The 10,548-nt window shown below is 37.2% G+C and overlaps 1 protein-coding gene across 2 annotated transcripts; it reads left to right on the top strand.

Annotated features, from left to right (window-relative positions):
* On the top strand, window positions 1-10,548 carry LZTFL1 (leucine zipper transcription factor like 1). Of its 2 annotated transcripts, none has more exons than XM_038129706.1 (10): window positions 1-59; window positions 2,009-2,133; window positions 2,568-2,762; window positions 3,265-3,325; window positions 4,197-4,265; window positions 5,673-5,738; window positions 5,875-5,952; window positions 8,288-8,446; window positions 8,923-9,026; window positions 9,594-10,548. In XM_038129706.1, exons 1-10 carry the CDS (start codon window positions 57-59, stop codon window positions 9,610-9,612), a joined length of 879 nt encoding a protein of 292 aa, XP_037985634.1. In that variant the 5' UTR covers window positions 1-56; the 3' UTR covers window positions 9,613-10,548. The 2 variants fall into 2 exon arrangements, with proteins under 2 accessions (XP_037985634.1, XP_037985633.1); XM_038129705.1 differs by having other exon boundaries at window positions 8,273-8,446.

The following is a 10,548-nucleotide window of genomic DNA, read 5'->3' as shown; positions in this document are numbered from 1 at the left end:
GGTCCCCATGGCAACGCTGGGCCCGCAGCCGTGCGAGCGCCGGCGGAGCGGCCGCCATGGTGAGTAGCGGCAGGGGGCCCGCCCGGCCTTCCCGCTTCGTCCCGGCGGCCCGGCACGGAGGCGCTCCGCCCCGGGCCGCCGGCCCGCGGGAGGGGCAGGGGTGCGGCCCGTCGTCATGCGGGAGCCGCTCGGGGCAGCTGCGGCCGCCATCTGCCCTCCTGGGCATCCCTGCCATCCGTGCGGAGATTCCCAGGGCTTGGGGTTTTTGCGGGATCCGGTGGCCAGGTGGCTTATCTGCGTATCAGCGTGGCTGACTCGGTCATCACGAGTGGCCTGTGCTTATTTGTTTATTTACTAGTACAATTTCGTTTTTGTCTGTAGCGAATTAGAAGCTTTTAAACTAAAAAATCCCTCCAGCAATAGCAAAGACGACATTAATTTAGCTTTCCGTATGATCCCTCATCTGCAATATGTAGGACTTTGTGGGCGACATCGGTCTTGCAGCCACACTATAAGAGCTGGTTTTATTTAGTGCTGGTGCTGCTTCCTCGGCTGCATTTAGTTTCCAGAGTATTGATTGTTCATCCAGGTATCCCAGGATAGCATTGTCACTGGAGCTTCCCTAAGGACAAGGCGATCAGATGAACTGTTTTGTCTAAGTTACTACATTGCTGTCTCCCCCCAACATCAGCCAAGCTAACTAGCTACAGTGGAATAAAGGAAACGGACCTGCCTTTGTATCAGCTCTCCAGGGACTGAGGTGATAAACTCCCGTTCATGCCCTGTTGTGTTTCTTTGTCATTCATGCTACCTGCGTGAGCTGTGTAGTTCTGATGTGATTGCCCATGCCAATAATCCTTTGAAATAGAGGCACGCATAAATGGGCTACTTAGCCAGATCTAAAATGACTCCCTTTTTAATTTGCCCTGGCAATATTTGTTTCTGGGTATCCTGGTTTAGGGCTGTTGAGAAACAAATTCAGATTACCGCTTAAGATCTCCTCCTTCATCAAACCCAGCATGGCCAGCAGGTCGAGGGAAGTGATTCCCCCCTCTGCTCTCATGAGACCCCATCTGGAGTGCTGCATATAGTTCTGGTGTTTCCAGCGTAGGAAGACCATGGAGGTGTTGGAGCAAGTCCAGAGGAAGAACATGAAGCTGACAAGAGCTCTTAAGCACTGCCCCTATGAAAATGGAGAAGTTGGGAGTGTTTAGCCTGGAGAAGAGGACGTTGTGGAGAGACCTCATAGCAACCTTCCAGTAACTGGAGGGGGCCTACAGGGAAGCCAGAGAGGGATTCTTCATCAGGAGCTGCAGCGATAGGACAGGGAGTAATGGGCACTAATTGAAAGAGATTAGATATACGGAAAAAAATCTTTATTGTGAGGGTGGTGAGGCACTGCAACAGGTTGCCCAGGGAAATTATGGATGCCCCATCCTGGCAGTGTTCAAAGCCAGGTTGGATGGAGCTCTGAGTAACCTGGTCTAGTGGGAGGTGTCCTTGCCTGTGGCAGGGAGTTGGAACTAGATAATCTTTAAGGTCCCTTCCAGCACAAACATTCTCTGATTCTGTGAGAAGTCTCAGGAGTTTGCATAAAAAGTAACAAACAAAACATACTTTCCTCTGGGCTTTTTGTTAGTACATCTATGAAAGATAGATCATTCAGCTACATTATGCATGTGTAATGTAATACCAAGATGTATTTATCCAAGGGCTTCATCTTCTGTACAGTCCTTCTGTTTCTGATTCTCTGATTGCCTCTGTCTCTGATTTTGTATGACTTCTTGGAGGTTACTTGAGCCCTTGCTTCCAAGTACTGGAGCTTTCTCACCCACTTATGAGAGATGCATAGGGACACGATATACTAAAATATGGTTGTTTTTCACCGTGCTAGTTAGCGTGCTAACCCTGTGAAAGTAGTCACAGAAACTAGTCAGAAGGCAAGTGTTCACAGTAGTTATGCTCATTTTCCTTATGTTTGTCTTTGTGCTTGTCTCCTCCTCCGCAGGCAGAGCTGGGTGTTAATGAGCACCACCAGAACGAAGTGGTCAGCTACATGCGCTTCGCTCGTTTCAAGCGTGGCATGTGTCTCAAAACAGTGGATTCTTGTTTCCAGGACCTCAAGGACAGCAGGTGCTGTGCGGGGTGGTGCTGAGCAAGAATAAAGCAAAATATGCTAGCAGCAGTGGCAGGTTTGAATACTTTATGGGGTGACTTTTCTCCATTTAGGTTTGTATGTTCTTGTATTTTCCAGAAGTTTACAAGTCAAATGCTTTTAAACCCAAGCTCATCAAATTCTTAGAAATTAACAGAGATATTGACAGCATGGCATTGCTTCATATCTTCCTTCTGATATGTAAATTCAATGTAAGGCTGTAGCTGAATTAATATTTGTGATTTTAATGATTTAAAGAGAAAATTCAAATAAAATAACTAATTAGCAATGTCGTGGTCATCTAATAATGACTGACAGAGGATGTTTTTAGGAAACATTGCACTATATGAGTGGTACCAGGGTAGTGAGATCTCATAACAAGGCAGAATCACACCTTGACCTCTTTGTTTAGACTTGTTGAAGAGACCTTCACAGTTGACGAGGTGATAGACATGCTGGATGGACTGCAGAGTGTTGTACACAGCGAAGTGGAGTCAGAGCTCATAAACACAACTTACACCAACGTTTTACTTCTGCGGCAGCTCTTCTCACAGGCTGAGAAATGGTACCTGAAGTTACAGACAGACGTCTCTGACTTGGAGAATCGGTAACAGCTGTTGGACTATACTTGCAATAATAAGAAAACTTCAGTGTTGACTATTTGCATTCTTTTCCTAACCACAGAAACCTATTCTTTTACTGTTGTATCAGTGATAGGTTAGCTTCAATGTTTCCGTCTATAAAATAGCAAGATACAAAATAATTTCAAAATTGTGAGCAAGATATTTTATTAGCAATATTCTTACTTAAATTAGTCATTTAAGAGCAGGTGACTAGACTCAATTAAAAAGCTTTCGTTGTCTGGTTAGATTGTATTTTAATTAAGGATGCTATTGTAATGCATGTATCATGCCATTACATGACATAATCTGTTGCATTTATGGTATTTGTGTAGGACTTCATTCTGTACTTCTAACAAATATTTTACATGCAAGAAAAAGCGTAGCACCAGCTTGATAAAATGTGTTTCATAGCGTAGCTCTTAGTAAAGAAATGCCTCCTTATATAATTCTTTGGTAAATAAATGCCTCTTTATTTGTTTTTCCTAGAGAATTATTGGACCAGGTTGCTGAGTTTGAAAAGTCAGAATATACCTCTTCAAACAAAAAGGTAGAATTTTATTTTAATCAAATCATAATCAAATGTCATGTGGAGTCATGACAGATGTTTAAAATGCTTAGTATTGACTCTCTGTGCTTAGAAGAAAACCAGAACCAAAACCCCAACCTTTGTTTTCAAAACAGTCTTTGAAACTCTCCAAAAAGTCACATTTTGCATTTCGGCATCAAGGCTCCCTTTGAAGTGCCTTGGCTGTTTCCAGAGTACCTGTTCTGCCCTTCTGGGGTGTGCCTCACACTCCTCATGCCAAGGTCAGCCAGACCAGGGATATGTGGCAGTGTCTGCTCCTGGATTCCCTTCCCCTGGCACCTGGGGTGAGACTGGGACATTTGCTTGTGCCAACATGGACCCAAGAGCTGAGAAGATTGCACAGTACAGATACCACTCTAGCCTGTCTTGCATGAATATGGTTGAACCTTATTTGGTTTGTAGCATAAAGGTGTATTTATGTATATTATATTGTATTTATAGCTATAATATATGCTCTTTTTAATACCTTAAATGAAAAAAATATTTGGAGCTTTGTAAATACTTTTTACTCTTACAGTCACTCAAGTATTATGTTCTCCTTACTCTTTTTTTCTTTTGGTTGCTGCAGGATTGTCAGTCTTCTGTAGAACTACATTTGCAAAACTTTTATGTTTCTATGCAGTATCATTGTTTAACTCAAGCTCAAAGTGAAGTCCATAACTTAGGAGCCAAGGAAGCAGTAAAAAATGAACTTTAAATAAAAGGTTGTTCATTTGCTTTTTAAAAGAAAGCTGAATTGACTATCAGTAGTTATTTTACAGGCTAAAGGACTACTTTTCTTCCCCCTAGAAATATGTATAATTTAATTTTTTCACCTTTATTGTTTCTTTAGTCCACTGCAGATCCCATTAAACCAAAACTTGCTCCATTAAATGAAGGTGGATCAGAGCTGCTAAACAAGGTAAGAACTTGACTGTTCAGGCAGTTGTGGTCAATGATCATTCTGCTTATGCAAATGAACTGAAGAACTGTACAGTAATATTTGTATAATGTGTCTGTCACTATACAGACATCATGGTAATATATCCCAGAATGTAAAGTAAAATACTATTAATTATTAATCATTGTAAAGCATCAGAAATTTATTGTGCACTTATGATCTCTAACACGTATCACAGTATCAACCCTTCTTTTGCAAAGACATTTTGGTCTTTGTGGTAATTTATTTTTCCATTTAATGGAGTAAAATAGTAAATTAGTTCCATACAGCTAGCTGGTGCTTCAACAAAGAAGTAAATTAAAATATGCAGCTGGCTGAAATTACCAGGTTATTGAACATTTTCTGTATCACTTGAAGTTAATCTTATTACATCCATTCTTTTTTTGTTTTGTAAGTTGGTTAAATTCCTCCTGAAGAAACAGGCACTTAAAGAATTTGGAATTTACTGGTTTTGAAAACATTTGATTTCTCACTTGCTAAACATTTTCAGAATTACAAAACACTTTCTAGTACTTAATACTATCAATAGTTTTTATTAGGTATTGTACTCATTTCATTCACCTGCACTTTTCTAAAATGTCACACTTCTTACAGTACCCTTTTAAGTTTTTGATAATCAAGATAATTAGCAAGGAGTTTTATTTTCTGTCTTCTGTCCTGTATTCCCAAATGATGTGTTGAGTACAATGTTTGTCTCAAATTGTTGTTATTCACTGCAATAATTAAAGCACTCAAAGAATTCAGACTTGTGCTTTGCTGATATGTTAATGTAGTTCTCTTTCAAAAATAATTTCAAAATCATAACAGTTTTTCTTGAATATGTACATCTGTTTTTTCTTGAATATGTACATCTGTTGTCTTTTTTTTCCCCAAATCATTCAAAGTTCATGTGGTGAATTTACTCTGACTGATAAAACATGGCTATTTCCTGTGACACAGAACAGGAGATGCAGTAACCTGGTATTTGTCTCTTTTGAAAAGGAGCTGCAGATAAATTCTTCCTTCCCTGTTGATTGAAAATATGAATTATAAGCAACAATGAGATTTGCATCCCTGAACATGCAGTTTTTAATGATGAATCTTGTTACTAACAAGATACTGATCTCAATAATCTTAATGCAGTAAAGCATGTGTTTAAGTGAACAGCCCTCTATGTTACAGTAGAATTGGAGACTTAATCTGCTTTCTCATTGAGGCAAAAAACCACAATAAATTAATGAATTCTTGATTTCTTATGAAGGCCATTTTTATAAGCATTTAGGATCTCTTTTGCTTTCCTAAGTTATGAAGTGTATTCCCTGAAATATTTGCAAAATCCAAAATGGCACCAGGGTGTTCACAGACATTTTCTTGTTCTTTAACCCAAAGACAGTTGCTCATCTCCAAGAAGAAAATGAAAAATTGAAGAACAGACTCAGGACCATAGAAACACAGGTAAATTCCCTGTAATCTTGGATGGTTAATGTTGGTTTCATATTTTAAAATATCTAAATAAGAATCCCATAGTTATTATTCTTATGTTTTCAGTTAAAATACATTTCTGAGGTTTTAAATTGTCAATGTATTGCAGGCTACTGCTGCCCTAGATGAGAAGTCCAAGCTGGAAAAGTCACTGAGAGATTTACAGATGATCCAAGGAGATCAGAAGGTAAATATAAGTATATCCCTCTGTTCCCATTTAACACAACTGTTGCCAGCACATCCAAAATGTTGGTCTGTATGGTGTGTTCCTCTTCTGGCAAATGCAAGAGTTTAAGTTAGTGTGGTTCCTGTTGACATTTTCTGTTCCTTCTGGTCTGTCAGTCAACAGGTAATCCATAACATTAGTTGATGTTATGACTTGTATTCAGGAACTATCAGGAAGTAGTGTCCCAGAAGTCATGTTCCCAGGGCTGATATTTGTATTAACAGACACAAATCTATGTCTGTCTGTTTCTTCATGTTTAAGAGTGATACCTAACCTGGTTGTTAGAGCAACAATAAAACACTGATTCTTTCACATATTTGTCACTTGATGTTGACATGAACAAGCCAGACTTGCTGCTTCTTTGATGTTTTTGTAGTTCTCCCATTATCAGCATAGTGTTAAAACTGTTTCATTGTTTATTTTTATCACTTGAGGTTCCTAATCTCTTTTGTAAATGAGGACTCCAGCATGGTGAGTTGCTGCTGGCAAAAAATGTAAGAAGCCTCAAGTCATGTTGACACAAATAAATCTCTTCAGGTCACCTGAGTATTTTTCAAAGTTTCTGCCTTTATTTGTCAATAATTAGAATTTCCCAAAGTTTTTTCATATGTAATTGTGTCTTAAATTTAAAATGTTTCAATTCAGGCTTTCAACAAAATTAGAACACTTTAATCCCATTATTTTGAGTAATTGACTTTAAGATACCTGCAATATTTACAGATTAGGAAGTAAGGTTGAAGGTAATAAAACATTTATATTATAATTTTCATATTTTAATCCTGGTTTCTTTTTATTTTGCTTTCTACCTGGTTTATGGTATGTACTTGGTTTTCTTAATATGTTAAAAGTTTACTTAGTAGCTTTCAAAATTGTATTCAATAATATTTTTAATAGGAAACTTGATTAATCAGTCATGGCAAATATTTTCTTTCTCTGTTTTGTTAAACTTTAAATTATTAAAGGTTTAAAATATTAAAGGGGTGTATTAAATCCTGGGTAATACTGTTTGTAGTGTTAAAAGATTGGAACCAAATCTCATCCTGCTTTTCTGGTTAAATATGAATTGGCCTCAGTGTCAAGGCTGCTGAGTATCTTCAGCTTTCATGTCCTAATTTGCCCTCTGTAATCTGTCACTTTCTCTCAGTTGTTCATAAAGCAGTAGATTTCAAACTCTTTGAACAAATAAATGACTGCCAAACCACAACTGGTTCTTAAGGATCAACTCATCAGATTGAATGTTTCTTTTTTTTTAATTAATAGTTAATTTATTACTTCACATAGAAAGTGTGAGTTGCAGTAACTGGGAGTAACTGCTCTGTTAGTTGAGTTTAATTTGAGGATTTAGAATTTTTGCATAATTGACTTACGTCATGGTTAGAAAATAACAATTAAAATTTACAAAATAGATGTACAACTGCAGGCAACACTGCAGCCTTGGACTCTGTTTCAGAATTCAAAATAAGCTTTTCTTCTGTACAGGTACTACTATCCTATTCTCAAGTCTTAAGTTCCAGATGGAAAAAGGAACAAGGCTTTCTTAGGTTTTAGATTTTGTTGTTTTAAGGTGCATCTAGTTCAGCCTCATCCTGAGTCATGACACTTTTGAGTTTGAAATTGAGCTTTAAAACCTGAGAATGTTTTGTGTTTGGTTTTATTTAAATGAAAACCCATAGGACAGTTACATGATTATTATGTTTTATGACTCAGAACTGATGTTCAGAAAAGTTTCAGTTGATTCTTCTCATAAGGAAACAAGAAAGTTGCTTTGCAACTTGGAGCCTCTTTGTGTAAGACACCTGAGAACAGCACAATGTTGGGACCTGGCTGAGAGTGTGAGCCTTAACACTTTCAGCCTTTCCTACCTGTCCTACACTAACTGCTTTGGAAATGTTTCAAAAACACATTGTAGCATAGACATTCAGATCTTAAATGGTAATTTACTGTTTCTGTATGGTAAATAACTTCTTGTAATATGATTCATCCCCTGGCTCTAACTAATTCCTAAAGAAGCAAAGTACAAGAACTTAAAATCTCATCTTGGCTGAGAAGACATTCCAGCCATCTTTAAAAGCATTTATGATCAAGTTTTTAAGTTATAAATCAGTCTCTGCTCTAACTTCTTTTTTTAATTGAAGCACTTCTCATTTAAGCTTTACAGGAGTAACTTGTACATCATTATTAAAAGTGAAGACGTACCTACTTTGTGTGGAATTTTGCACTTAAAATTTTAATTATTTCTTCTCTTGAATTTGACGTATTTTAAATATTTCTTCTGTTGAAGAATAATGCAAACCAGGATATCACTGAACTGGAGAATAAAGTGGCAGCTTTGAAATCCCAGTTTGAGAAGACTTTGAATGACACTACTGCAAACCAAAAATTCTTGGAAGAAGACTTGGTGACAACCAAACATGACTTACTGAAGGTTCAGGATCAGCTATCCACAGCTGAAAAGGTTAGCATTTTATTGTAATGTGAAGATGCATTCCTTACTCACATTTTAACTGATGAGTAATTTAACAAGCACAAGCTACAGGATGCAGAGTTTACCAGGCCACACTTTTGCCCTTGTATTTTTGTTATTTCAGTGGCAAAGCACATGAAACATAAAATAGCAAACCCACAACTAACTGCATGGTTATAACTAGATGAATATTAAAAATTGACTATTTGTCCGGATAGAAATTTTTAAATGAAAAGTGTATTCCCACTCTTCTGAAGACTTTTAGCTTGATTTTGTTAGAAAATCAAGTTGGAGTATCTGTAGCTGACCCAGTAATCTCATTTGATTCTACCAGCTGACTTTATCTTAATTTGATTAAGTCACGGAAAACTAGTATTGTCAAACTTGAGGAAAAGCAAGTTGTTTTTAAGAAAATATTTTTGTCTAGTCTTCATAATATATAAAAAAATGTTGATGTTGTTTTGTAGGAACTGGAGAAGAAATTTCAGCAAACAGCTGCCTATCGCAACATGAAAGAGATTCTCACCAAGAAGAATGAACAGATAAAGGATCTGCGTAGAAGACTTTCAAAGTAAGTGGTGCTGCCCTGTCTGTCTCAACAAGATCCTTGTTCTGGACCCATGTTCTGTTCCCATTTCATCTCTAAAACAGTCTATACATTTTCCCTTGAAAAGAACTTCTAACAGGCTATGCTCTGATTTTTGACAAACCAGTCCTTTGAATGGATGTTTGGTGTGGTTAGGGCTGGCGTGTGCAGCAGCAGCTGCCATGAGCAAGCAATGAGAGAATTTAGTGTGGAGAGCATACAGGATATTCATGGCTGTGGTAGATAAGGCCTCAGGTGCTACACACAGAGATATAGATCGGAGATGTTACAGGTGCTTTGGCAATTGTTTGGATTTGTGGGTAGGTCATTCCTTCATTCTACTTTTTGGTAAACTGGCCAGTTTTAAAAGGAGAAAATAGTCTGAAAAGTAAATGCATTTGTCTGTGGCTTAAGTCATACAGTAAACCTTGACAGAAATGTGTCACTCTTGGGTGTAATTTATTGCTTTGGTTTCTTTAGAGACAAAATGTCTTTGGGGTATTTTCTAGTCTGTTTTAATTATTTTTCTATTTATTCTTTTTTAATCCTCAGATATGAGTCAGAGGACTGAAATACCAAAAAGCATCTGATCTATCAGAAGTTGTCATGGAAAGAAAATGTAGGCTGGTATTATTTTTCAATAATTTTTGTTTTGAATGGTGAATTCTTTGCTCCTAGTGTTTAAAATAATTCTTTATTAATATTAATTTCACACTGCAGCTCTTACCTATTTCCTTGTAAACCTGCAATTTATAGGTATTAGTTTCTGCAGTCATGTTTTTAATGGTTGACCATTGACGTACCTTGAGAAATAGCAAACAGAACCTTGTTGAAGAACTGAGAACATTCCCTACAAAAAAAGTTTATTTTTGTTAAAAAAAGGGGGGGAAAAGACCAAAAATATATGCATTAGAGTTTTTGATGTCTTCAAGGTGGAAACTCCAGTTGTTACTTTTGTGTAGTTAATGTAGCTATGAAGTAGCATTATATGTAAAAATTCCATCAGTGAAAGAGTATGAGAATCAAAAAAGAAACACTGATTCTGTAATGTTACTTCACACTGGACATGTCATAGCTCAGCAAAGTGTGGGTAGTTGCTTTTTTCTAGAGGGTGTTCATTAGATAATGAGATAAATATGCTTTATAGCCAGAGTGCTGGACCCTATCAAATAAAGTTGTGCTTTTTCACTTTAATTGATTTAAAGAAATTTGAACATCAGAAGACAGATTCTGATTTTGCCAGTATTCTAAATATTGAGATGATAATCTAAATATGCACAGGAAAGTTAGTGGAGCAATATTTTTGGGAGAAAAGTTATTTTAGATGTTTTCATCTCCTTTCTTAATGTAACCTCACCAGAAAAGAGCTTACTTCTCTTGAGCCTTCTACTTGTTATTCTCTACCTTCCATTCGTCGTCAGTCACCTAATAGTGCGTTCTACTTGTTCATCTATCCCTGTTCATATGTATCTTGTATTTTACTTCAAATAAAATATGTTTTCAAACA

Source organism: Motacilla alba, chromosome 2 (genome assembly GCF_015832195.1).
Source record: "Motacilla alba alba isolate MOTALB_02 chromosome 2, Motacilla_alba_V1.0_pri, whole genome shotgun sequence".
NCBI lineage: Eukaryota > Metazoa > Chordata > Aves > Passeriformes > Motacillidae > Motacilla > Motacilla alba.
The sequence above is the reverse complement of the archived record's forward strand: the minus strand, read 5'-3'. Positions and strand labels throughout refer to the sequence as shown.

Coding starts and splice junctions, on each gene's coding strand:
- LZTFL1 (XM_038129705.1), top strand. Junction 2,763..3,264: donor GTCTCTGACTTGGAGAATCG/GTAACAGCTGTT, acceptor TGTTTTTCCTAG/AGAATTATTGGACCAGGTTG. Junction 8,447..8,922: donor AGCTATCCACAGCTGAAAAG/GTTAGCATTTTA, acceptor GTTGTTTTGTAG/GAACTGGAGAAGAAATTTCA.